Consider the following 23,077-nt stretch of genomic DNA (forward strand, 5'->3'; position numbering starts at 1 on the left):
ATTTTATCTTGCAAGCTGTTTATTCTTTCCCTTATCCCATTGCATGTGTCACTTGCCTGGTTTTGTGGTCACACCTGGGATGGTTTTGCTCTTGTGTCAAAACTGGTTCTAGGCATTTTGTAGGGAATTGATCTCATGGAACAGGAAACCCTTTGCTTTGGGATATTCCCTGTCTCATGCAGTGAAGCTTTATTTCCTTAGATGTGCTTAAGGATATTTTAAATAGGAGGCAGGAGCTCTGCCAGTGCAACTTTACCATGTTAATTCCTTGTTTAGGCTTTATGCAGCCTCTGCATGCTTGACAGTGTGAGAGTCCCTGACCCTCCCTATGAACAGGAGCCTGCAGTGCAAGGAAATCCCTTGGTTTTACAAATGCCCCAGGGCCTGTCCTGTCCCTGGGACAAACAGCCCTGGAAGTTTCACTGGTTGTTCCTCCAACATTTACATTTATTTCCTATAAAGCTGCTGGTTCTTGTCTGCTGGACACTTTCTCTGCTTTCTTCTCCACCTGTGATCAACCAGTGTTGGAGCAGCAGGAAGGTGAATGACACAAAGCCTGGTCCACAATTAAATTCCACAATTAAAGTTTGTGCATCTGAAGAGCTCCTGGTTGAGAAGAGAGCTTGGAGGAAATTCAGAGCCAAATGTCCTTGTGTGGGAGATAGGAGCTGCCTCAGGCAGTGGTGATGAGGGCTGACACAGCTACTGAGCTGCTGATAAGACCTGGTAGATAATAATTCTGAATATTCCTGGCTGAAGAATTCTCCTGTTAAACAACTGGTTTGGAAATCTGCTTCCCAAATCTGCCCCAGCAGAGCCCTGCACTTATGTAAGTGGGAGAGTTGAGGAGAGCAGCTGCTTGCAGTGACCTCCAGCAGCCCTTCAGAGGACAGAGCCTCTGCCTTCATCTCCAGCTGCAGCCTCTCCCTGCCCTGCCAGAGCTTTTATCTGCTGGGTTTGCCTGCAGGAGGGGAAGGGGGATGGAGTGCACATCCTGAACTCCCTGACTCAACACTTGTGCTGACTCAGGGCTTTGTCTTCCTTCCTACCCTTCCCCCAGCAGGGCTGTTCCTTACTGGCAGAGGTGGAGAAGCTGAAGTGAAACAACTCAAGAATAGCTGATTTTCTTCTTTTTTTTTTTTTTTTTTTTTTTTTTTTTTTTTTTTTTTTTTTTTCCCATTGTCCCCATTTCAAAGGATCAGCTCTAAAGTTGAGAGGAGCACGTGGATTTTCAGCATAGCTATGTGGGATTAGGTCAGGCCTACAAGTGATTAAATCTTGGGCTGGATGGCACTACTGCTGTCTAAGCCAGACTTAACAGCTCTGACCTATTCCTTTGGCTGCCCTAATTCCTATAAAAACATCAAGCTGGACTGAAACATGGGAGTTCTGCAGAGTTGTGTCATGGGCACCTATGGGAAAGGAAGGGTAGAAATTTTTCAGCTACTTCCCACAATATTTCCATGATCTTCTTGACTTGGATGTGCTGCAGCAGAGTCCCCTTCACTGCAGGAGGTGGGTAAAACAGGTGTGAGAGTTGATGCAGGAATAAGGAAAGGAATAATCTGCAAAAACACACACAATTATTTATGCTCTAACCCACCTGGGCTGGATCTTGCAGAGGCAGTGACAGAAGGAACAAGGCTGGTTGTGCTGGGCTTTTGAAGCAGCTGTGCTCTGCTCTCTGCAAGCTGGGCTTAAAGAGTTGGGGGTGGCCAGGTTAAAGGTGGGGTGTGAGTGCCACACAGAATAATGTCCTGCCATGAAACCAGGATCAAACTGGCCCTGAGGGGTTACAGAGCAAGGCTGGACTCCAGGCTTAGGCCACTGTTCTCTTTTGTTCCATGAGTCTCTCCTGAGTGCCATTGCTCAGGGATCCTGGGGCCATGGGCACAGCTGGGTGGGCAGCTTGGAAATAAAACATGGCTGTGTTCAGCTTATGGGATGGAAATAGCAGAACCCATCTGCTTTGCCTCCTTGTCTTGGTGTTCATGGAGCCACCTGATGGCTGAGGCTGGGAGGGAGCACAGTGCTCACCTGGTGTCACTCTGGGTCACAGCACTGGGGATATTTGGGACATCCCCAGGCAGAGACTCCAGCCCCTCTCTGGTCCCTGCCCAGGACAGAAGTTTTGCCTCCTGGGCAGGGGAATTGCTGGGCTCAGCCCCTGGGCAATGGGACAGTGGGATGGAGCAGAGCCTGGGGCTGCTCTGCCCTCCCTGCACACAGGGACAGACACACACACAGGGACAGACACACAGGGACAGACACACAGGGACAGACAGACACACAGGGACAGACACACAGGGACAGACAGGGCTGAGGGCTCCTCTCCAGGCTGAGCAGCCCCAGCTCCCCCAGCCTCTCCTGCACATGGAGATGCTCCAGGCCCTTCCTCCTCTCTGCTGGTTCTGCTCTGGTTGCTCCAGGTCTGTCAGACTAAACAGATTTGGAGAGCCAAGGGCACACACTGCTCACATCCAGGAGGGGCATCTTCCTCTTGTCCTGCTTTCCAGATCATTCTTGAAGTTAATGTCAGGCTGCTCTTAAGTGTTGGTATAGATGTGCAGTTATTCCCAACTTCCTAATGCTTCAGATTTCAGGGTCAGTACTTGTTTTGAAGGAGGAGGAGAAGTCAGAAATTGCTCACTGCCATTGTGTTCATGAGGGTTTTTAACACCAAACAGACAAAATGAGCAAACAGGTCACTGCTGTACCTGTGCCTAAAGGCAGCTTTAAAAAATCAACAAACTGTAGCACTAAGAAACTTCTGGAATTCCTGCTTTACAGGGTTTGGTGATTCTGAATGAAGCCAACAACTATTAAACTGAAAATAAAGATATTTCTTATTAAGGTGTTTAGAAATAGTTGAGTGGTGCACTGGCTTTTCATTGTGTTAAATCTTTTAAAATAAGAGTCAGTCACCTTTTGGAAAGGGTGCTGTAATCCAGCCCCTGCCAACCCCTGAGCTCCCTTTCCATGGGGAAATTCCTGCTGCTGTCACCCTGAGCCTGCCCTGCCCAGCCTGAGGCTGTTCCCTCTCCTCCTGTCCCTGTTCCTCCCATCCCTGCCCCTCCTGTCAGATGATCTTTAAGGTCCCTCCCAGCCCATTCCATAATTCTGGAATACAGAAGTGACTTCTCAGCAGTTTGATCATTGCCACAGGAGTTAAAACCCTCTGCAGTTGGGAGATGCTTTGTTAATCTCTTCTGGGTGTTTGGTACAGAATAGAAGAAATGGCAGGACTTGACATTTGGGAAGGTTTTTACTTCCCCTGTCATTCCTGTAAGGAACAGAAACCCTGGAAAGTTTTGCAAAGCAGGGACTGAGTTAAAACCTGATCTCCAAAGAGCAAGGATCAGAATTCCCTGAATGACTCAAAATGCTTTTGTTTTCTAGCATTGATCCAAAATTACCAGGCTTTGCTAAAACTGAGTCCCTAGACTGATCCTGGTCTGGAGGATTTCCCATGGAACATCTGCAAGCTCCAGACCCTGCTGTCAGCTGGGACACTCCTGTGTGCTGTCCTCTTGTCATTTGGAATTCTTGGAGGATGTGGGGACTTTATCTGGTCTCTCTTTTTTTTCCCCTGTAGGAGGAGGAAGGTGACTGATAAGTGGCCTCAGGAATTAATTTTTGGCATTCAGTTCAAGAATTATCTCATGAGGAATTGTTTAGGAGTAGAAATGCTGTGTTGCATTTTAGGGGAAACAAAAATATGTTCTTTTTTTTTGTGTGAAACGTGTCTGTGTAAAGGCACATAGGCCTGAAATAGCTCAATTATTCTTCATTTATACCTCCTGTGGCTTTATTGCAGTTTTCTCTGTAAACATGGCCTCAGCAGAGCACAGATCACTTTAAATAGAAACTCTGATAAAGTTCTGGGCCATGTTTTTTAAGTCCCTACACTGCAAAAGAAATTTTCATTTCTGTCTGATCCCTGTGAATAAATATTTTTACTGGAGTTATTTTCAACCTATTTTCAACCAATAATTTTCAATTATTTTTACCTCATTTTTCCGAGGTAAAAGCTTCAAAATCAGCACTTAAATTTAGATATGATCTGGGATTTTATATATACAGAGTTGTTCTTGATATGGTTCAGTGTTACCTTTATATGAACAACTTTTAGGGTTAAGTTATATATTTATTTATATATATATATATATATGTGCACTGCTTGTGTATAGAGTATTGGTTTATGAGAAGAAATAATTTGGAGTGAGAATGAAGAGTTTAGGGATTTGGGAGCTTAGCTCAGCAGTGTAAGGTGGAAGAGAGCCCTGAAGCTGAGCTGGCTGGCAGGACCCTGTTTCCCCCACTCAGAGCAAATGTCTCTCATTAGTGTCCCCAGAGATAATTGTACAGGTGACAGAGTTCCAGTTCCTGGTGTTGGTTCCATCCCTATGTTTGTTCCCATCTCAGCATCCCCAGGTCAGGCACAGGGAGAGGCTGCTCGTGCTCTGAGCTCCATGGGAAACTGTGATGGGGAGGTTGTGGAACAGGTCCCTGGCACTGGTTGGGCTCTAAGGTCCCAATCCAAACCATTCCATGATTCTGTGATTTCACTGCCAGACTTTTTGTGCTTTCCCCCTCCCAGGTGACACAGGCTGAGCCCCAGGAGATGTTCAGTGCAGCAGGAGCAGCTCTCACAGCCAGGGGCCTTTCTGCCTGAACAGCTCAGCCCAGTGACCCTGAGCTGGGGGAAGTGACAGAGAGCAGCTGTGGAATGGCCCTGGGGGCACTGCAGGTTATTGATCTCCTGGAATGTCATTGATCTGGCACTGCTCTCCCTGACCTGGGGACTGCAGCAGGCTCCAGTGCCCCACAGACCTGACAGGAGAGAGGGAACAGCTCAGGCTGGGCAGGGCAGGCTCAGGGTGACAGCAGCAGGAATTTCCCCATGGAAAGGGAGCTCAGGGGTTGGAACTGCCCAGGGAGGTTTGGGGTCCCCATCCCTGCAGGTGGCACCTGGAGGTGGCACTCAGGGTGACAAGGTGGGGACAGGGCACAGCTGGGACTGCAGGGGCTGGGAGGGATTTTCCAGCCCCAGATTTGGGATTTGGGGATTCTCTCTTGAGGATACAGAGTGGGCACTGATTATCACCTCAGCATGTTAAAAACTCAAGGATCTTCTTGGTGGGTGAGGACCTGTGGGGTGGCTGCTCTTGGCACCACACTGAGAATTGGAAAGCTGCAATATTTGCCTTTTCTGGAGGGTTGGGAAGTACAGAATTCATGGCTGATCCCAGGGTTCAGTGTTTATAGCTGTGGATGAGGTGTGGATCTCTGCTGTTCAGGGATAAGGGATTTCTGTTGGAAGAAGGTGTTTAATGTTGGATTGGTTTGGCAAATCCCAGTGCAGCAATGGCTGAAGCTCTTTTGTGACAGGCAAAGGTGAGTAGCTCAAAGTTCCTTGTTGTGCTGTCTAAAAGGATAAATTATCTGTTGCATCTTCTGACTCTTGTGCAAAACACACCCTTTGAGGGCCTGGTGCTCATGTTTCATTTTTGGCATGATTGTGCTGCTGTGGGAGCTCGGGGCTGGCTCCCCAAGGGAGCTGTGAGATCCACTGACAGAGCAGTTGTGGTTCCCCTGATGGTCTCCCCTTCTTCCTGTTTGAATCATTCCTGAACTCACTGGTCAGCATCAATTGAATTTATCAGAGTTCAAAGAATTGCTGAGATATCCAAGTTTATACGAATATCAGTAGTTGGAGTGAAATCACAGCTTTCCTGAAGGGAAGGGGTGGCCAGAGTTTATCCAGCCTGGATTTCTGGCAGCTCCCTGGGCTTTTGGTTCCTTCATGATTTTTGTTTTATTCCACTGTGGGTTCTTTCCTGGGAATACTGGGAGAGACAAGGAAGACAGAGGAGTGAAGTCAGTGCTGCTGAGGAACTGGTAGAGACTGGGGAATGTGGAAGGCACCTCTAAACAACTGGTTAATATTTCAAATAAGGATATAACAACTGTGCCAGATGTTTTTGGGGGTAGATAACACCTGTTCTCCATCCCTGAGCTCTGCAACCCCAAAAACAGAATCCTAGAGCAGCTTGGGTCAGGATGGAGCTCAGGAGAACACCTGGTCCAACCTCTGGGACAGAGAACTGGCCCCTGGTGTCAGCTGAGTCCTGCCCAATGAACTTGGTGATCCATCAGCAGTGAACTCCAGCACATTCCAGTCCGGAGAGATCTGCCTTTCCCTCACTTTGCTCCCCTGTCTCTCTGCCCACAGTTGATTTTGGTTTGGGTTTCAGGCTCTCACATTTAAACACAGTTCTCTGCTCCTCCTCTCCATTCCCCCATCATTATTTCATCTGGCTTTGGCTTTTTTCTTGCTGTCTTCTTTTTTTCCCTCCCCTCTGGAAGTTCTTTGGAATAGTTTCTGCTTTCCTTGGCATCCAGCACTGGTGTTCAGATTTCCCACTCCCTCTCCTGTTCCTCCTGTGTTCAAGGTAGGGGAGACTCAGTTCCTTGGGAATCCTGGCAGTGTGGGGAGGAGGCTCTTCCCTCAAGGGCTGAGCACTGGAAATGCTCTCAGCTTCCCCTTGTGCTAAAAAGGGACAGAGAGTATGGAAACTGCCTGGGCTGTGAGAGGGGGACTTCTGCTTTTGGGGCCTTTTTAAAAAATTTTTTTTGTTTTTTTTTGTGTGTGTTGGAGTTTTTTTGTTGTTTTTTCTTTTCTTTTTGGTTGGTTGTTTTTTATTTCTTTTTGTGGGTTGTTTTGTGTTTTGTTTTTCTGCTGTTGAGGTTTTTTGTTTAGTTTGGCTTTGTTTTAGTTTTTGTTTGTTTGGGAGTTTTTCTCGTTTTTACTTTTTTTCCTCCTCCTTTTCCTCCTCCTTTTCCTCCTCCTTTTCCTCCCCTTCTTTTTTCCTCTTTTTTTCCCTTTTGTTTTTTTCCTCAGGGTTTCCTTGCAGTCATAAAACCCAGCAGCATCACTGAGTTCTTTCCCACAGCAGATTCCAATAAGAAAACATGGCAAAAACAGAAGTGCTGATCTTCCAGCACTTCAGGAATGCTTTTGGGAGAGCCCCACACCTCTGGGAGCTCTGCATCTCTGCACCTGGAATCTGAAATTTTTGGGATAACAATTTCTGTGCATGGAGCAGCATCAGCTGCCTTGCCTTGGGCACAAGGCTTTGGAGTCATGTCCTGGGCCAAATGATGAGGAAAAAGAGTCAGGATTGTGTCCATCATTCCCTAAATTCCAGCTGCTTGCAGAAGTGCCAGGGGTTTGTGCAGGGACATCTGGGGAGGGGATCCAGAGGAGGTTCCCAAGTTGGAAGCCAGAAGAGAATGTGGGAAGTGTGAAAAGGGGGATGGGGAGGGGAGCAAACAGGAATTCAGACAAAAGGAAATTGTTGGTGCAAGTGAATGCCTTTTCTTGGGGATATTGATAAATTTCTGCTGCTGGTGAAGCAGCCTAAATGATTCTCCTGGTTGTGTTGGCCCTTGCCTTTCTGCTGTTGCCTGGAGGACACGAGTGGAATCTCCCAGGACAAGAGGCCCTGGCTCATTGTTGTGCTGCTCATTGTCCCTTGGCTCAGGCAGCTCATGGCAGCCTTTGTGTGCTGCAAGAAAAATGTTTTTCCTTTTCTGTGTGCACATGGCATTTGGAGCCTGTGTGGTTGCTTTGTTTGCAGAGGCAGTGGTGCTCTCCTGGAGGCTCCAGCCCTTGGTGCTCCTCAGGTCTGGGGCAAAGCAGCCTGGACATGGGATTTCATCTTTAGCATGTGTAGGGTTTGAAACAAAGCCTGAGCAAGGCAGGGTATTCTCTGTCAGGAATAAAAACCAGATCACTGAGGTTGGGTTTCACTGGGAAGTGGAGCCAGTTTCCCTCCTGAGCAGGGGCTGGGACACTCAGCAAAGTCAGGAATAAAAACCAGACCACTGATGTTGGGTTTCACTGGGAAGTGGAGCCAGTTTCCCTCCTGAGCTGGGGTTGTGACACTCAGCAAAGTCCTGAAGCCTGGAGCAGCATCCCTGGGGTCTGAGCTCTGCCCTCACTCCATCCCTGGTTATTTATAATTAAATACTTCTTTATAACTAAAGGCTGGCTTTGAGGCCATTCTTACAGCACAACTGAAATGTAGCTGTTTGCTGGTGGGAAAATGCCCTCATAAATGCACTGGGAAGTGCAAAAATGAGAAAAAAATGAGACACTGAGTCCCAGTGGTGTGGGAAGTATTGATACAATCCTGCTTCTTCACTGCCTTTTTTTTTTTTTTCTGTAGTAATTAATCATACAGAAAATACATGGAAAATGGAAGATACTATGTTGAATATCCTTTTTTTTTTTTCTTTTCCAGGCATCTATTAACAAGCTAAAAGTGACAGAACCATGGCTCAGTTTCCAACACCTTTTGGGGGTAAGTGGTTTCTGGTGTGCTCTGAACTGTTCCTGTGTGCAAAACCTTGGCATAAACGTGTTCCTTCCCAAGAGTTTTCTAGGGAAGTGTTTGTGCAGAGTGCATCTCTCTGAGCTGAGTTTCTCTACTTTGGGGTGGCAGAAGAAGCCAACAGAGCCCTGTGTGCTGCCCTGATCCCTTCCAGCCCCACTGTCCCTGCAGGGCACACGAGGCACTCACCTCATTCTGCTCCTCTTGGTCTGGAGAAGTGCAGATGCTTTTTCCTTTCAGGGCTTCTGGACTTATTAGTTGCTAAAAGGTCCAGCAGATGCTTTTGGTATCACTTCCAGTTTTTCCTTGTTGTCCCGTCACCCACATTTAGGTTAGGACAAAAGTAAACACAATTTTTAGCTCTTCATTTACAACAGGGGAATGCAGCATCTGGAAATGCAGTGAAAAATCCAGGATGGGCCCTGGCAGTGCAGTAGGGACAGGATTTTTGTTATTCACATGAAATGACAGAATCCCAGACTGGTTTGGATTGGGATGCTCATCCCACCCCTGCCATGGCAGGGACACCTCCCACTGTCCCAGGCTGCTCCAGCACCAGTGTCCAACCTGGAACTGAACATTCCAGGGATCCAGGGGCAGCCACAGCTGTGCCAGGGAGGAATTCCTTCTGTATAACTCACCCAAATTCCCCCTCTGAGTCTGAGCCCATTCCTGCTTGTCCTTTCCTCAGTTCCTGTGAGAGTCCCTGTTCCTTGTAGGCCCTTTCTGATGCTGGGAATCCATCTGGGAGTTGAGTTTTGCAGCTGATCTCCAGATCACATTAAAACCAAAATTACAAAACCATGTCAGTGCTGAGACAGAAAATCTGCTCTGCTTGCTTTTAAAGATTCCAGCTGTTCAGGGCTTTTCTGTGGGCAGGGTCAGATGGGATTTTGGGGAGGAGGAGGAGCCTTTGCAGGCCAAGGAACTGGAATTCCAGCTGTGTGCTCTGGGGGGCAAATGACCTCCCACCCTTGGGTTGTTTGCAAAATGCTATGAGATGATTACACTCAGAAATAAAAGAGAGTGGTTTTTAGGTAATGATTCTTAATGTCATTTCTCCATTTCTTTTGAACCAGGCAACCTGGATATCTGGGCTATTACTGTGGAAGAGAGAGCAAAACATGATCAACAGTTCCATAGTCTGAAACCAACTGCTGGATTTATCACTGGTAAACAGTTTCCACTTGGAATTTTGTTTAGTTCAGTCTTAACTAGTGAGCCTAAATATATGTAGAGCTGCCTGGGTGACTTATGGGCATAATAATTAGAAAATGTGAACAGATATTTCTTATCTTATATCCCATTGTTGAAATGTCTTGCCACATCAGCCCCAGCTTTTCTGTTATTTTCTGATATTTTCTCTTCCCCATCCTGCTGTGGAAGGGGGTGATGGGTTCTTTTAGCTGTGGTCAGCCCACCACACTAATACTGAGATGAATAAAAGGTCTGATTTAATAAAGGTGTGTCAATTTAACTGAAATCAGATTTAGAAATTCAATTTGTACAGCACTGACATCAGCATGGTTGACTTCTTGCAATGATCTAAATGCAAAACTGATTGAAGCAGTGGGAAGCAAAGCCCCAAATCCAGGAATTGCACTGATCCTAATAAATTTTAATCAAATTTTGGTCCCTCTTTGTTTTGTTAGACTGAATTTTCTTAGTGCTTTGTAAATAATCATCACTCATGGAAGGGGTTGGGCTTTTGGTGCAGAGATTTTTGCCTCCTGACTCCCCATTCCCCCTGCCAGGTGTTTGGAGCTGGAGCTGAAGCCATTTCTTATTTATTTTTCAGGTGATCAAGCCAGGAACTTTTTTTTCCAATCTGGGTTACCTCAGCCAGTGCTAGCACAGATATGGTGAGTGTTTGTGGGGCACACTGGGGTGGGGCTGAGCTGTCCTGGGGCTCCCCAGCCTTGGGGCCAGCCCTGCTCAGGGTTGTGGGGGATCTGCCCAGGGCTCCATGGGCAGCGCCAGGCTGGGCTCAGTGGGGTGAGGGCCAGCAGGGACAAGGGCTGGAATCACCACAACCCCATGGAACATTCCAGTCCTGGGGCAGGGGGCTGGGAAGCTGGGTGTCCTGGTGTGAGGGACAGGTGTTATTCTGCCAATAAAGGCAGAATTCTCTTTGAAATGGAGAATGGAAACCCCCTCCCTCCAAATTATTATAATTGTGAAATTAAGGGGCTCTCAGGCAAAGATATGGGAATTAGGTATAACAGTTCTTTACTAGGAAAATTAAAATAGCAATGCAGTATTACACAGAACAATCCCAGCCCTGCCAGAGTCAGAATCCAAGCTGACACCCGTCAGTCAGTCAGGGTGTTGGCACAGTCCCATTCAATGGTGGCTGCATCCTCCTGCAGGGGCAGATGTGGTTCAGCTGGAGCAGTGCTCCTGGAGAAGGTGCAGTTTCCTCTGAAGCTCCAGGGATGATGTGCAAAGGTCTGGTTTTCCTCTGGGATCCAGTGGGAAGAAGGTTCCTTGGTGTCCCAAATCTCAGTTTTTATCTGGGTAGGAAAGGCTTGGCTCCTCCCCTGGCTGGAGCATCTCCCAGTGGGATGATGGAATTTTATCAGTCATGCCCTGGGACTCAGTGGCCATGAACAGGAGATATCTCCTGGAGGGAGGATGGGCTGTGGGAAGATAAAGATGATTGCCCAGCTGGTTTAAAGATGGCCCATGAGCAGATAATGTGTGCCAGGAGATCAGGGGCACTGCCCCAGCTGGGTTAACAGATGGGGACAGAATTCACATTGCTGGCCACATCCTATATTGCAACCCACGACCCTGGAAAGTCCTTGGGGTGCTGGTGGCAGTGGCTGGACAGGAGCCCAGGGGTGCCCAGGTGGGCAGGAGGCTGATTGCCCCAGGCTGTCCCAGCAAATGGCAGATTGAAACCCTCATTTCAAATTGCTAAATGCTTTCAGCTCTGTTAAAACTGGACTGATACAATTGCTAAGAACAGTAATTAGTAATAAATCTGCTAATGGGAGAGCCCAGGCAAACTTGGAATGTTTGTTACAAGAATGAAGATTGACATAGGCTGTTTCCATTGGAGTTGGAGTCAAAGCTTGAAACTGGAAATTTTTGTCACTCCTTGGTGAGTTCAGCCAGATCCAAACCTGCTGCCCATTGCACAGCACAGCCATCCCTCCACTGCCAGGTGTTCAGCAGGAATGAAGGTTCCTGCTCCAAGTGCTTTGACCCTGCCAGAGCTGGAGCTCTGTGTGGAGGGACAGGACCCAGGGAATGGAGGGACAGGACCCAGGGAATGGCTCCCAGTGCCAGAGGGCAGGGCTGGGTGGGATCTTGGGCAGGAATTGTTCCCTAGCAGGGATCCAGGCCCTGGCACAGGGTGTCCAGAGCAGCTGTGGCTGCCCCTGGATCCCTGGAACTGTCCAAGGCCAGGCTGGACACTGGGGCTGGAGCAGCCTGGGACAGTGGGAGGTGTCCCTGCTATGGCAGGGGTGGCTCTGGGTGGGATCTGGGGTCCCTCCCAACCCAAACCATTCCATGATTCTATGATTTTTCATTGTTTGCATTAATATTACTAATAACACAGATTTTGGTGCCAGATAGAATAAAAAACAGTTTTAATTCTAAATTGGTAAAGCAGCAGAGGGATGGAGAACTGGAGAAATCTGTTCCCTTTTCCTCTGTGAACTGTTTGAGGAATTTATTGCCATTCCAAAAACTTTCTGGTACTGTTAAGGACTTTTAAAGGCAGAATTTTGCTCTGACAGGAGGAAGAGGAGATTTATTTAATTGCTTTGGAAATGTCCATGCCCAGATCTACATGGCTTTTAAATAAAGAGCTTGTTTTCTAATTATCTTCATCCTGCAAATATCAAAGCTGGCCTGGTTGTCTTATTTGCTGAAGCCTCAGTGAGTGTTCAAATGTCTCTTTGGAACTTCTCTTGCCTCTGAATTAAACAAGGAAATAAGTTTTGTCTTAAACAAGACATCCTTTCTCCAAAAATCTTCTGTAGGCATTGGCTTTAAATAGGTGTTAACAAAACCAAACAGTTGTAAATAGTCTGATTAAGGATCTCTTCCTCTCTGAATTATTCAGTTTTCCAGGCTCTTGAGAGGAAGGGAATCATTCCACTCCCTCTGGAGTTGTCATAGAGACAAGAGCTGCACATCTTTGTTAATGAAGCTGAACTAAAACTTCTTCAAGCTGCCTTTCTAAATCATAAAGCAGCTCATGGACATTCCTTTCTCTTGATCTCTCTTATTTTTTCAGTCATGTCTGAATTAAGAGAAGTAAATATTTCTGTAGAATCTTTATATAGATCCTTGAGTACTTTAGAGGGAGAGTTCTGTAGTAATGAGCCCAAAATCTCTAAGAGATGGGGGACACCAGGAATAAATCTGATCAATCCCTCATTTCTGGGGTAACAATGAATAAATCTGATCAATCCCTCATTTCTGGGGTAACAATGAATAAATCTGATCAATCCCTCATTTCTGGTGTCACAAGGAGTAAATCTGATCAATCCCTCATTTCTGGTGTCACAAGGAGTAAATCTGATCAATCCCTCATTTCTAGGCCCATAAAAGCTTCCCCAGAATTCAGTCTTTTGGAACCTCTCTGGTTTTTATTAGCATTGAGAATTCCTGTGTCCCTTGTATTCTTCATTCAAGTAAATAAAATCTCTGGAACCCCAGTGAGCAAAGGAGTGAAGTATTATGGTCTGCCATGACAGCTTCTCTGCTGTTCTTCCCTTCACCTGCTCCAGGCTGGTGATCAATTCAGAATCCTCTAATTGGGCTTTGAGCTGGGCCTGCAGTGGCTTGGGAGATAACTGTGCTTAAGCAGAATAATCTTTAATAATGCCTTTCTTTAGAGCCCTGAGCCATGGGGCCTCAAAGAGCATCTCCTGTGTGACCCTGGAATGAAAGGGGAGCTGAAATAATCAATTCCAGGTGTTCTCACTGCTTTTGGAGTTACTTTGTCAGGAAAAGTCACTGGGTGCCTTCCCTGATCCTGAGATCTGCTTCCCTCCCAGCCTTCCTCAATCTGTGTCCACATGAGGGTGATTCTGGGAGTTGTGAATTACACTAAAAGTGGGGGAATTACACAGAGTGGGGGTGATTCTGGGAGCTGTGAATTACACTAAAAGTGGGGGAATTACACAGAGTGGGGGTGATTCTGGGAGCTGTGAATTACACTAAAAGTGGGGGAATTACACAGAGTGGGGGTGATTCTGGGAGCTGTGAATTACACTAGAAGTGAGGGAAATGGGGATAGTTCTGGGAGCTGGGAATTCCTGCACAGGTATCCATGCTGTGGCTCATGGCACATCTGGGTCTGTGCAATCCAGTGTGGGAATGTCTGAATCAGTCCAGATTTGGGAACTTAACACAGTGCTGGTTTCATGGGTAGGTGCTTTGTGTGCTAATTACAGAATATTGCCCAGGTTCAGTTTCTGCTCCTCATAAATGCACAAGTGATCAAGCTGTTTTTGCATTCTGCAGCAAAGATGAGAGAAAGGAGGAGGAAAAGATCCATGGAGAAGGATTTGTGAGCACCTGAACCCACTGCAGCTCTTGTCATTAGATCCAAACACAGGCCTGTCCTACAGAATAAAATAAATATTTAGTCAGAGTTTAATCCATTTACTCTGCACCGGTTCCAGCCAGACCACAAATGAAGCAAATGCAAGGGCACCAGATTGTCCCAATTTCATTAGGAGCAGAAATTAGTGCAATTAGGTGGTGTTTGCTGCCAGGCCCTTCCTGCATTTCAGGTGCTGCTTGTTCCAGAGCAGCACAGTAAAATCCAGCAGCTCCTACAACTAGAAATAAAAACGTGCCCTGTTTCTGCAGGAGTTTGTCAGAGAAAAGCTGCTTTTTCTTCGCACTCTGTAAAATTGGAGAAATTCTGGGGAGTGCAGAGAACTCTGCACTGATATTTGTGCTACTAATTTCAGTAATGAAGCTGTTGGTGTAGAGTAAAGCAGTTCACAGAAGGTCAGGTGTTGAATGAAAAGCTACAGCTGCTGATGTGGATTGGAGTTCAATGAGAGCAATGACACTGGTGCACATCAGAGCTCCTGATTGTTGGCAATTCATGTTTTCCCATATGGGATACAAAGATTTGCTGTGTCCAGCAGGAAATGGTGCCTGGAGAGTTGAGGTTCCTGCAGGGTGATCTTTGCTCTGCCTGCATTTTCCTGGCCAGGGATAGACCCCACTGAGGGTCTGTCTGTGCTTATTCATAGAAAGGTTTATCTCTTGGAAATGAAAGGATTTTTAAGGATATCAGTATCTGTATCTCACTGTCCTCTCCAGACTTTCTTTAAATGCTGCTCCCAGATTTTAATTTCTATTTTTTTAGCCCCATGACATCAGAACTGATGGATGAAGGCAGCTACACCACTGAAAATCCTTTCTTAGGGGTACTGGGGAGGTTTGGGGTGTCTCTGCTGCTGCTGGGGATCTAAACCTGGGCTGGTTCCTGCTGGGCTCTGCCTCTCCATGGGGGTTTTCAAGTTTTGGGCTATTTTTTATTTTGAGTGGGAGGATTTCCATTTGGCCTTTACCTGGCTGTCACCTTGTGTATCAGTTATAAATAACTGTCAATTCACTGGGGGACTTTGGGGATACCTTTCCACCTCGTTGCACAAAAACTCTCTTTGAGAGGAATTTGATCAGAAATGGAACTCTGGTTCAGTCACACTGCCCAGGGCCACACCCATGCCATAGAAATAAATGCATCAGCTTCCAAATCTGTATTATTCCAGTGCTGAGATCTGTACTTAATTCTTCAAACAATGCAAAGAAATAAGCATGGTGTTTAAAAGTAAGTTTACAGCCAGTTGTGTCACTGATGTGCATTTACTCAGGATGTTTTTGGTGTGCAGTGGCAGGAGCTGACACTCTTCTTCCTGCTTCTCTCCCCCCAGGCTCCCACCCCTCTTCCCTGCTGAGCTGGGATTTCTCAGCTAGCAAGGGAAGGAACAAAAAGCAGACTGTTTAAGTCAGACTCCTTCTCCTGAAAGCCTATTCAAGGCCTAGGCTGAATGTTTCATCTTGAGTGCTATTGTTTAATTGAAAACACATTTGCACACTTGCAGATGGAGCAGAGCTGAGAGGAGTCAGAGATTTAAAGAATGTTTTAGTTTAAGTGAAGCTGAAGTGCAGATCTGCAGACTCAGTGATTTGCTGCTTCTGTTTGAGGAGCCTGTGCTTTCATTGCTGTGATTTTTGCAAAGATTTTGTACAGCTACATTTGTTCTGGATGCTTCATTCTTAGTTCTTCCAGGAGTTGAAAAGCAACTTTAAAATCATTTATTAATTACCCCAGGAAAGAAATCAAGGAGCTCTTAAGTTTAAATGGTGTCTTATTTTTACCCTGGCATAATTTTGGGTGGAAATTATTGAGAATCCCCAAATCCCTGAGCTGGAAAATCCCTCCCAGCCCAGGCAGTGCCAGCTGTGCCCATGCCCACCTTGTCACCTGAGTGCCACCTCCAGGTGCCACCTGCAGGGATGGGGACCCTAAACCTCCCTGGGCAGCTCTTCCCAAACTCTGACTGTTGCATTTTTATTTTCTTTTTGTCAGAGTTGGGATTAAAAGTGAAGGAGATGGCATTTTTTTTGTTAGATGCTTATTAATTTTTATCTATATTACAGTGAGTTTCACAGGACTTTAAGTTAACAAACTAAAAATGGAGACATAGCTCTCTGTCAAGGTTTTTTAAGGGAAAACTGTCCAGTTAAGCAATGACACTTAAATTATTTTTACTTTTAGTTTAATAACTAATTACTCATGGCTTGTAATGTGGATTTTTTTTATTTAATTACAAAACATCACCCAAACTTATGAAGAAAAAGGTAAAGAAGAAGGGCAAAACTTCTGCCCTAAAACTTTCATTTTGCTTTATCTATTTAATTATATTCTAAAACCTTAAATTCTAAGTTTCTGACTATGTGATATCACTCACTTCTATTTAAACTATACACCCATAATTTTAGTTTTATTACTTAATTTTGGAAGCCTTAGGTTAAAAGTAGTATTTTTGGGAGGTTAGTGCTTGTCAGTACAGAAATTTTCAGTGACAGGGGTTCCAAAACCCCTGAGCTCCCTTTCCATGGGGAAATTCCTGCTGCTGTCACCCTGAGCCTCCTTTTCTCCAGAGTGAGCCCCTTCCCATTTCCCTCAGGAATTCTCCAAACCCTTCCCAGCTCCCTCAGGAATTCTCCAGCCCCTTCCCATTTCCCTCAGGAATTCTCCAAACCCTTCCCAGCTCCCTCAGGAATTCTCCAAACCCTTCCCAGCTCCCTCAGCCCCTCCTGGTTCTCCATTCCCTGCATCATCCACACCTGTGTGAGCTGCTCCTCACAGGGCAGAGGCTGCAGTTGCTGGTGCCAGAATGTAACTGTGAGGTGCAAACACTGTTTTGCAGGGCTCTAGCTGACATGAACAACGATGGCAGGATGGATCCCCTGGAGTTCTCCATAGCCATGAAGCTGATCAAGCTGAAGCTCCAGGGTTACCAGCTCCCGGCCGCGCTGCCGCCCGTCATGAAGCAGCCGCCCCTCGCCCTGCCCGCTGCCCCAGGCTTTGGTAAGCTCTCTCTTCTCCTCTCTGCTCCTCATTGTCACCTGGCACTGCAGCAATCCATGGTCCTTCTGCAGTTTCTCCAAGAAAATTTTAGGAAAAAGCACATAGACTCAATCCCTGGTGTTGCACATGTGCTGAGACAAATCACACTGAGCTTTTACCTGAGCTGAGCTCCTGTTTGCTCCACACCAAACCTGGCTCTGGTGCATTCCAGATTGCTGGAGTTGTGGTTTAAACTGTTGGCATTACTGAATCTCCAGCTTTGGCAAGATCTGCTCTGTTGTTCTTGAGTTTTTACAGTCCCTGCACCTCCTGCTCTGATGAGCAGCACTGCTCTGGTAGGAGTGAAGTATTGCCAAAGTCACCTTCATTTCTAAGAAAAGAGTAGGGAAGGTGGGATGGGGAAAGGAAAATAACTAAATAAGGCCAAACCTCTGACACCTTGGTCCTGTTGTGAGAGGTTCTTTCCCTTTCTGCTTTAGTCTTTGCTGTTCCTCAGTTATTGGTGCCTGGGGATCATGGAATGGTTTGGAATGGAAGGGACCATAAATCCCATCCATCCCACCCCTGCCATGGCAGGGACACCTCCCACTATCCCAGGCTGTTCCAGCCCCAGTGTCCAGCCTGGCCTTGGGCACTGCCAGGGATCCAGGGGCAGCCACAGCTGCTCTGGGCACCCTGTGCCACCCTCCCAGGGAAGGATTCCTGCCCAATATCCCATCTGAATGTCCTAGGGAAAAGGAACAGTTCCTTTGATAAACTGCTTGCAGCAGTGTGGTTTGATCCACTGCAACCCCCACAAATTTTTCAGTAAGAAATAAAATTATTTTGAAGAAAAAACAGTGAAACTGGGTAGAGCAAATACAGGGTTAAGTGAGAAAAGGCAAAATGAAATGAGCCCCCTCAAACCCCAGCCAGATGGGAGACTCCACTGTTCCCATTTTGCACACCCCTTGTTCTTCCCCTGGCACCACTGACCCTCCTTAACCTCCCTGGTTCCCTGCAGCTGTGCTCCCCCCTCAGCCTCTGACCCCTGTGCTGTCCCCATGGCTCTGTCCTGTCTCATCCCAACCCAAGCCAGAAACACTAATCCTGGACACTAATCCTGGACACTGATCCTGGACACTGATCCTGGAGCTCTGATCCTGGACATTAATCCTGGACTCTGATCCTGGAGCTCTGATCCTGGAGCTCTGATCCTGGAGCACTGATCCTGGACACTGATCCTGGACATTAATCCTGGAGCACTGATCCTGGAGCTCTGATCCTGGAGCTCTGATCCTGGACTCTGATCCTGGAGCACTGATCCTGGAGCACTGATCCTGGAGCTCTGATCTTGGAGCTCTGATCCTGGAGCACTGATCCTGGAGCACTGATCCTGGACACTGATCCTGGAGCTCTGATCCTGGAGCTCTGATCCTGGAGCACTGATCCTGGAGCACTGATCCTGGAGCTCTGATCTTGGACACTGATCCTGGAGCACTGATCCTGGACACTGATCCTGGAGCACTGATCCTGGACACTGATCCTGGAGCACTGATCCTGGACACTGATCCTGGACACTGATATTGGAGCACTGATCCTGGAGCTCTTATCCTGGAGCACTGATCCTGGATCCAGAGTAGGCTTTTTAAATACCAACTGATCCCCCACAGAGGAACTGCCAAGCACATTTCATCCATAGTATTAGCAGCCATAATGAGAAAGTAAATTTGGTCTGTCAAAACATCACAAAAAACCAACCTGTGCTTTTCTCCCCCCTAGGTCTCGGGGGCATTGCCAACATGCCATCCCTCAGCAGTGTGCCCATGGCCTCCATCCCAGTGGTGGGGATGTCCCCCCCACTGGTGTCCTCTGTCCCTGCTCCCCTGGCTAACGGAGCTCCTGCTGTCATCCAGCCCCTGCCTGCTTTCGCTCACGCCGGTACGCTGCTCTCACTCTCTGTCTGCTGCTCCTAACAGCTCCCCTGCATTTCCTGGGGACACTGGAGTGAGCCACTCCCAGTGCTGCCTCTGGGGAAGGACTGTGCTTTGCTTTAGCCCACTTGGCACACTTGGAGAAGAGCTAAAAGAAGGAATGTGGACATGGCCTCCTGCAGGAGTCCCTCGTGGTGAGAAAATAAAACAGCGCCTGGAGAAATGAGCCTGCCAGGAAACTGGTGCCTGGAAATTGGGCCTCTCCTGCCTCTTTATAGCTACTGAAGTACTGCTGCTTGTTAGGGTGACTTTAGTGCTGAACTACATATGGTTTCTATTGTACCAAAATATAATTTGGTATCAACAGAGTTTCCATAAAGCTGTGGGAAGTGCCCTTGTGTTTCCCTCTGCTCTGATCTTTATATCGTTAAAAACTTCCCATCAGACCCACAGTGGCTGTAGTTGATGTAGGAGCTGAATGAATGTCTTGGGAATTGCCTGGTGAATATTCACTGTGAATAGCAATAAATCCCTGTTTTCTCTCTTCCCAGCCACTTTGCCAAAGAGTTCTTCCTTCAGCCGCTCGGGGCCGGGAGCTCAGCTCAATGCAAAGCTGCAGAAGGCACAATCCTTCGACGTGGCCAGGTGGGGCTGGGGCAGGGAGGGAAAACTCCTTCCTTTCCCAAAGGGGTGTCTGAAATCATAGCTGTGGCAGAAACCCTGCAGAGGTAGCACTTCAGCATTCCATGGGGTGCTGTGGCTTTACAGGGAATGCTCCAGGAGCAGAGAATCATGGAAATAAAATAATTAACTAACAGTGCTGACATTACCTCACTTGATTTTTAGAGCAGCTTTTGCTTCTATAAACAAAACCTGCATCGTGCACAGACACTCCTGGTACTGTGAAAACAAGACAAATATACATTATTTAAAATTAGCAACTCCAGGATAATTGCTAAAAGCAAAATATTTAATAGGTCTCATGTTTTCAATGCACTCCACATCACTGTTTCTTCTATATTCAAGTTCTGTGTGAAAAAATCACTTAAAAGGCTTTTAGATTATTCCAAGTGGTTGTGCAAAAAGGGTTTTAGTCTTGTTTAAAAAAATTTGATCTAATAAAATAGAACTTCCTTAGAGGAGGTAAGAGAGATTTCCCAAAGTCTTTATAAATCATCTGTCTCACAGATCTATGGCACAGGTTTTTTTCAAGAGGAAGATGGCTTGGGATACAATGAAATGATCTGGTTTTATTTTCTTTTCCTTCTGCAGGCTTGTCTATTGCCCTGCTATTAGATAAGTGACACTACTCAGTATTAAATAATAACAAATTAAAATGATTATTAATTACATAATTAAAAAGTCTTTCAAAACAATTAATTTTCTTTCTGAAATTTAAACTGGCCAGGAACAGAATAGGGATGCTGTGTTATAATTTATGTGTAATTCAGAAGTTAAAATGTGTGGAATCCCCAGTCCAGCAAAACTGAGGAGAAATTCCTATGGCTAAAAATTAAATATTTAGCCTTTTTTCTTATTTTCATTATTGAAGGAGTAGCTTGTTTTTGCTTTGCTCCCATGAGGAGATATTATTAAAGCTCAAGAGTTTGGAAATCAAAAATAGAAACAGAGATATTGGTTTGTGTCTTATCATGTGAGAATGGTTTATAAGGTCAAAAAAAGGACGGAGTTTGAATGTGCCTAAAGGCAGAAAAACTCAGCTCCTTGTTTTTCAGAATTAGGATTTCTCAGCCTTCAAGCCTGAGAAATTAGAGCTGCAAATGAACTCAAGCCTACAATGGGAATGAATTAAAACTGGGAATATTGCATTCCTTACTGGAGTTCCATTATGAGAAACTTTACATTGAAATGTAGCTTTTCCATGCCTTTGTTCTGCATTTCCAGTATATTTTACATTTGTTTTCCTTCATCAGCTTTATTTGGGTAAGAGAAGCAGTTAAAGCCAGAGTAAAATGGGATGTTATTCTGCATTTCCTGTTAGGTTTAGGTAAAAGCTTGTAGCTCCTCTGAACAGTTTAAGTTCCTTCATTCTCTGCCAGTAAAGAAAAAAAGCAAAACTCTTAAAAAAAAAATCATCTTCCAAGAGACTGAATTGTGATAAATGTTTGCAAACAAGATGTCAAACCTGTGGTGGTTTCAGGAATAGCAGGAAATATTAGATCATGGAATCCTGGAATGGTTTGGGTTGGGAGGGACCTCAGAGCCCACCCAGTGCCACCCCTGCCATGGGGACACCTCCCCCTGCCCCAGGCTGCTCCAGCCCCAGTGTCCAGCCTGGCCTTGGGCACTGCCAGGGATCCAGGGGCAGCCACAGCTGCTCTGGGCACCTCATACCTCCCCATCTTCACAGCAAAACTGGGGGAAAGAACATTTTCAGGCACATTTTTATGGTCTCAGTGCAGCACTTCAGCCTCTTGTGAGGGGGCTGAAGAGTTGAGGTTCCTGCAGGGTGATCTTTGCTCTTCCTGCATTTTCCTGGCCAGTGGAGAACCCACTGAGGATCTGTCTGTGCTTATTCATAGAAAGGTTTATCTCCTAGAAATCAAAGTATTTGCAGGTGTAGAAGCCACATGTAAGAGTATTATGGGATAGGCTGGAAGAGCTGGGGGTGCTCACCTGGACAGGAGAAGCTGCAGGGAGAGCTCAGAGCCCCTGGCAGGGCCTGGAGGGATCCAGGAGAGCTGGAGAGGGGCTGGGGACAAGGCAGGAAGGGACAGGACACAGGGAATGGCTGCAGAGTAGGGTTTGATGGGATATTGGGAATTAGGAATTGTTCCCTGGGAGGGGCTGGGATGGATTCCCAGAGCAGCTGTGGCTGCCCCTGGATCCCTGGAATGTTCAGTTCCAGTTGGACACTGGGGCTGGAGCAGCCTGGGACAGTGGGAGGTGTCCCCATGGCAGGAGTGGCTCTGGGTGGGCTCTGAGGTCCCTCCCACCCAAACCCTTGTGTGATCTATGCTCTGTGACTGTTCCCATTGCCTTGCTGAGATGAGGTTCCCAATTCTGTTCTCCTGCTGTCCTTGCAGCTCTCCTGCTGTGGCAGAGTGGGCTGTGCCTCAGTCCTCGCGCCTCAAGTACCGGCAGCTCTTCAACAGCCACGACAAAACCATGAGTGGACACTTGACAGGTACTGGCACAGCTCCTGCTGTCTCCTTCTTTCCAGCTCTAAGAGCCAATTAAATGCCACTGAGGGTGTTCACACAGTAAGAAACTCATCAGTATTTTTCTGTTTGACTTTCCCAAGTGCTTCATGCTCTTGTTTAGAAGCAAATATTCATCACAACTGGGATCATTTTATTGCCATCTTTCCTTTATTTTCTGTAAAGTTGACCTGGGAAATGTTTCTGGAAAGTGATTCTGGGGAAACTTGTGCAGCTATTTCCAGTGCTTGTTTCACCCACTGCTGAGCAGTGTCCAGTTCCAGGGAGAGACTAGACTGGTCCCCTGGCTTGGTTTTACCAGTTCTGGTGCATGTCTCTGTGGTTTAGAGCTTTCTTGGGTTTTAATCTGAGTGATTTGGTGCCCAGAGCAGCTGTGGCTGCCCCTGGATCCCTGGCAGTGCCCAGTTCCAGGTTGGACATTGGGGCTGGAGCAGCCTGGGACAGTGGGAGGTGTCCCTGCCGTGGCAGAGGTGGCACTGGGTGAGATTTTGGGTCTCTCCCAGCCCAAACCAATCTGGGATTCTGTGGTTGTTGTGCAGAAGTGAAATACTATTTCTTGGTTATGTGGGGGAGCTGAGTTCCTGCTGGTCACATCTCTTATTTACTTTGTTGATATTTGTTTCCCTTTTTAGGTCCCCAAGCAAGAACGATTCTCATGCAGTCAAGTTTACCCCAGGCTCAGCTGGCTACAATATGGTAAAATAAATGTTTCCATTTCCATCAAAACACAAACTATTGAAACCTCTGCACTGGAGTCTGTGGGGTTTTCTCCATTTTCAGTCTCACTGATGAATCACACCTTGCTCTTTATCATGTGTAACTTTATAAACAAAACCTGAATTTCTATGCCTTTATTAATACTATTCCACAAGAGCACCAGGAGCATCTTTTGTGTGATGTTTTGGAAGCTGGGGTTCAATGCTGGGTTTTTAGGCAGAGCAGATGTTCAGCATCCTGTGCCTTCCACATCCCCTGATGGAGCTCCAGGGTGGTAGAACAGGA

At 46.6% G+C, this 23,077-nt stretch overlaps 1 protein-coding gene across 6 annotated transcripts in view; it reads left to right on the top strand.

The window, feature by feature from the left end:
* ITSN1 (intersectin 1) overlaps nucleotides 1-23,077 on the top strand; it is a 112,609-nt gene that overhangs the window by 17,934 nt on the left and 71,598 nt on the right. For 5 of the 6 annotated variants that reach the window (XM_056488802.1, XM_056488794.1, XM_056488812.1 and 2 more), the window contains 8 exons: nucleotides 8,310-8,369; nucleotides 9,479-9,571; nucleotides 10,198-10,261; nucleotides 16,820-16,980; nucleotides 18,742-18,900; nucleotides 19,445-19,538; nucleotides 21,941-22,041; nucleotides 22,708-22,771. In XM_056488802.1, the coding sequence (XP_056344777.1) occupies nucleotides 8,342-8,369; nucleotides 9,479-9,571; nucleotides 10,198-10,261; nucleotides 16,820-16,980; nucleotides 18,742-18,900; nucleotides 19,445-19,538; nucleotides 21,941-22,041; nucleotides 22,708-22,771 (764 nt within the window). In that variant the 5' untranslated portion in view covers nucleotides 8,310-8,341. The remainder of the gene's footprint in view (nucleotides 1-8,309; nucleotides 8,370-9,478; nucleotides 9,572-10,197; nucleotides 10,262-16,819; nucleotides 16,981-18,741; nucleotides 18,901-19,444; nucleotides 19,539-21,940; nucleotides 22,042-22,707; nucleotides 22,772-23,077) is intronic. The other variant, XM_056488822.1, reaches the window with a different exon arrangement.

Source organism: Oenanthe melanoleuca, chromosome 1 (genome assembly GCF_029582105.1).
Source record: "Oenanthe melanoleuca isolate GR-GAL-2019-014 chromosome 1, OMel1.0, whole genome shotgun sequence".
In the NCBI taxonomy this organism is placed as follows: domain Eukaryota; kingdom Metazoa; phylum Chordata; class Aves; order Passeriformes; family Muscicapidae; genus Oenanthe; species Oenanthe melanoleuca.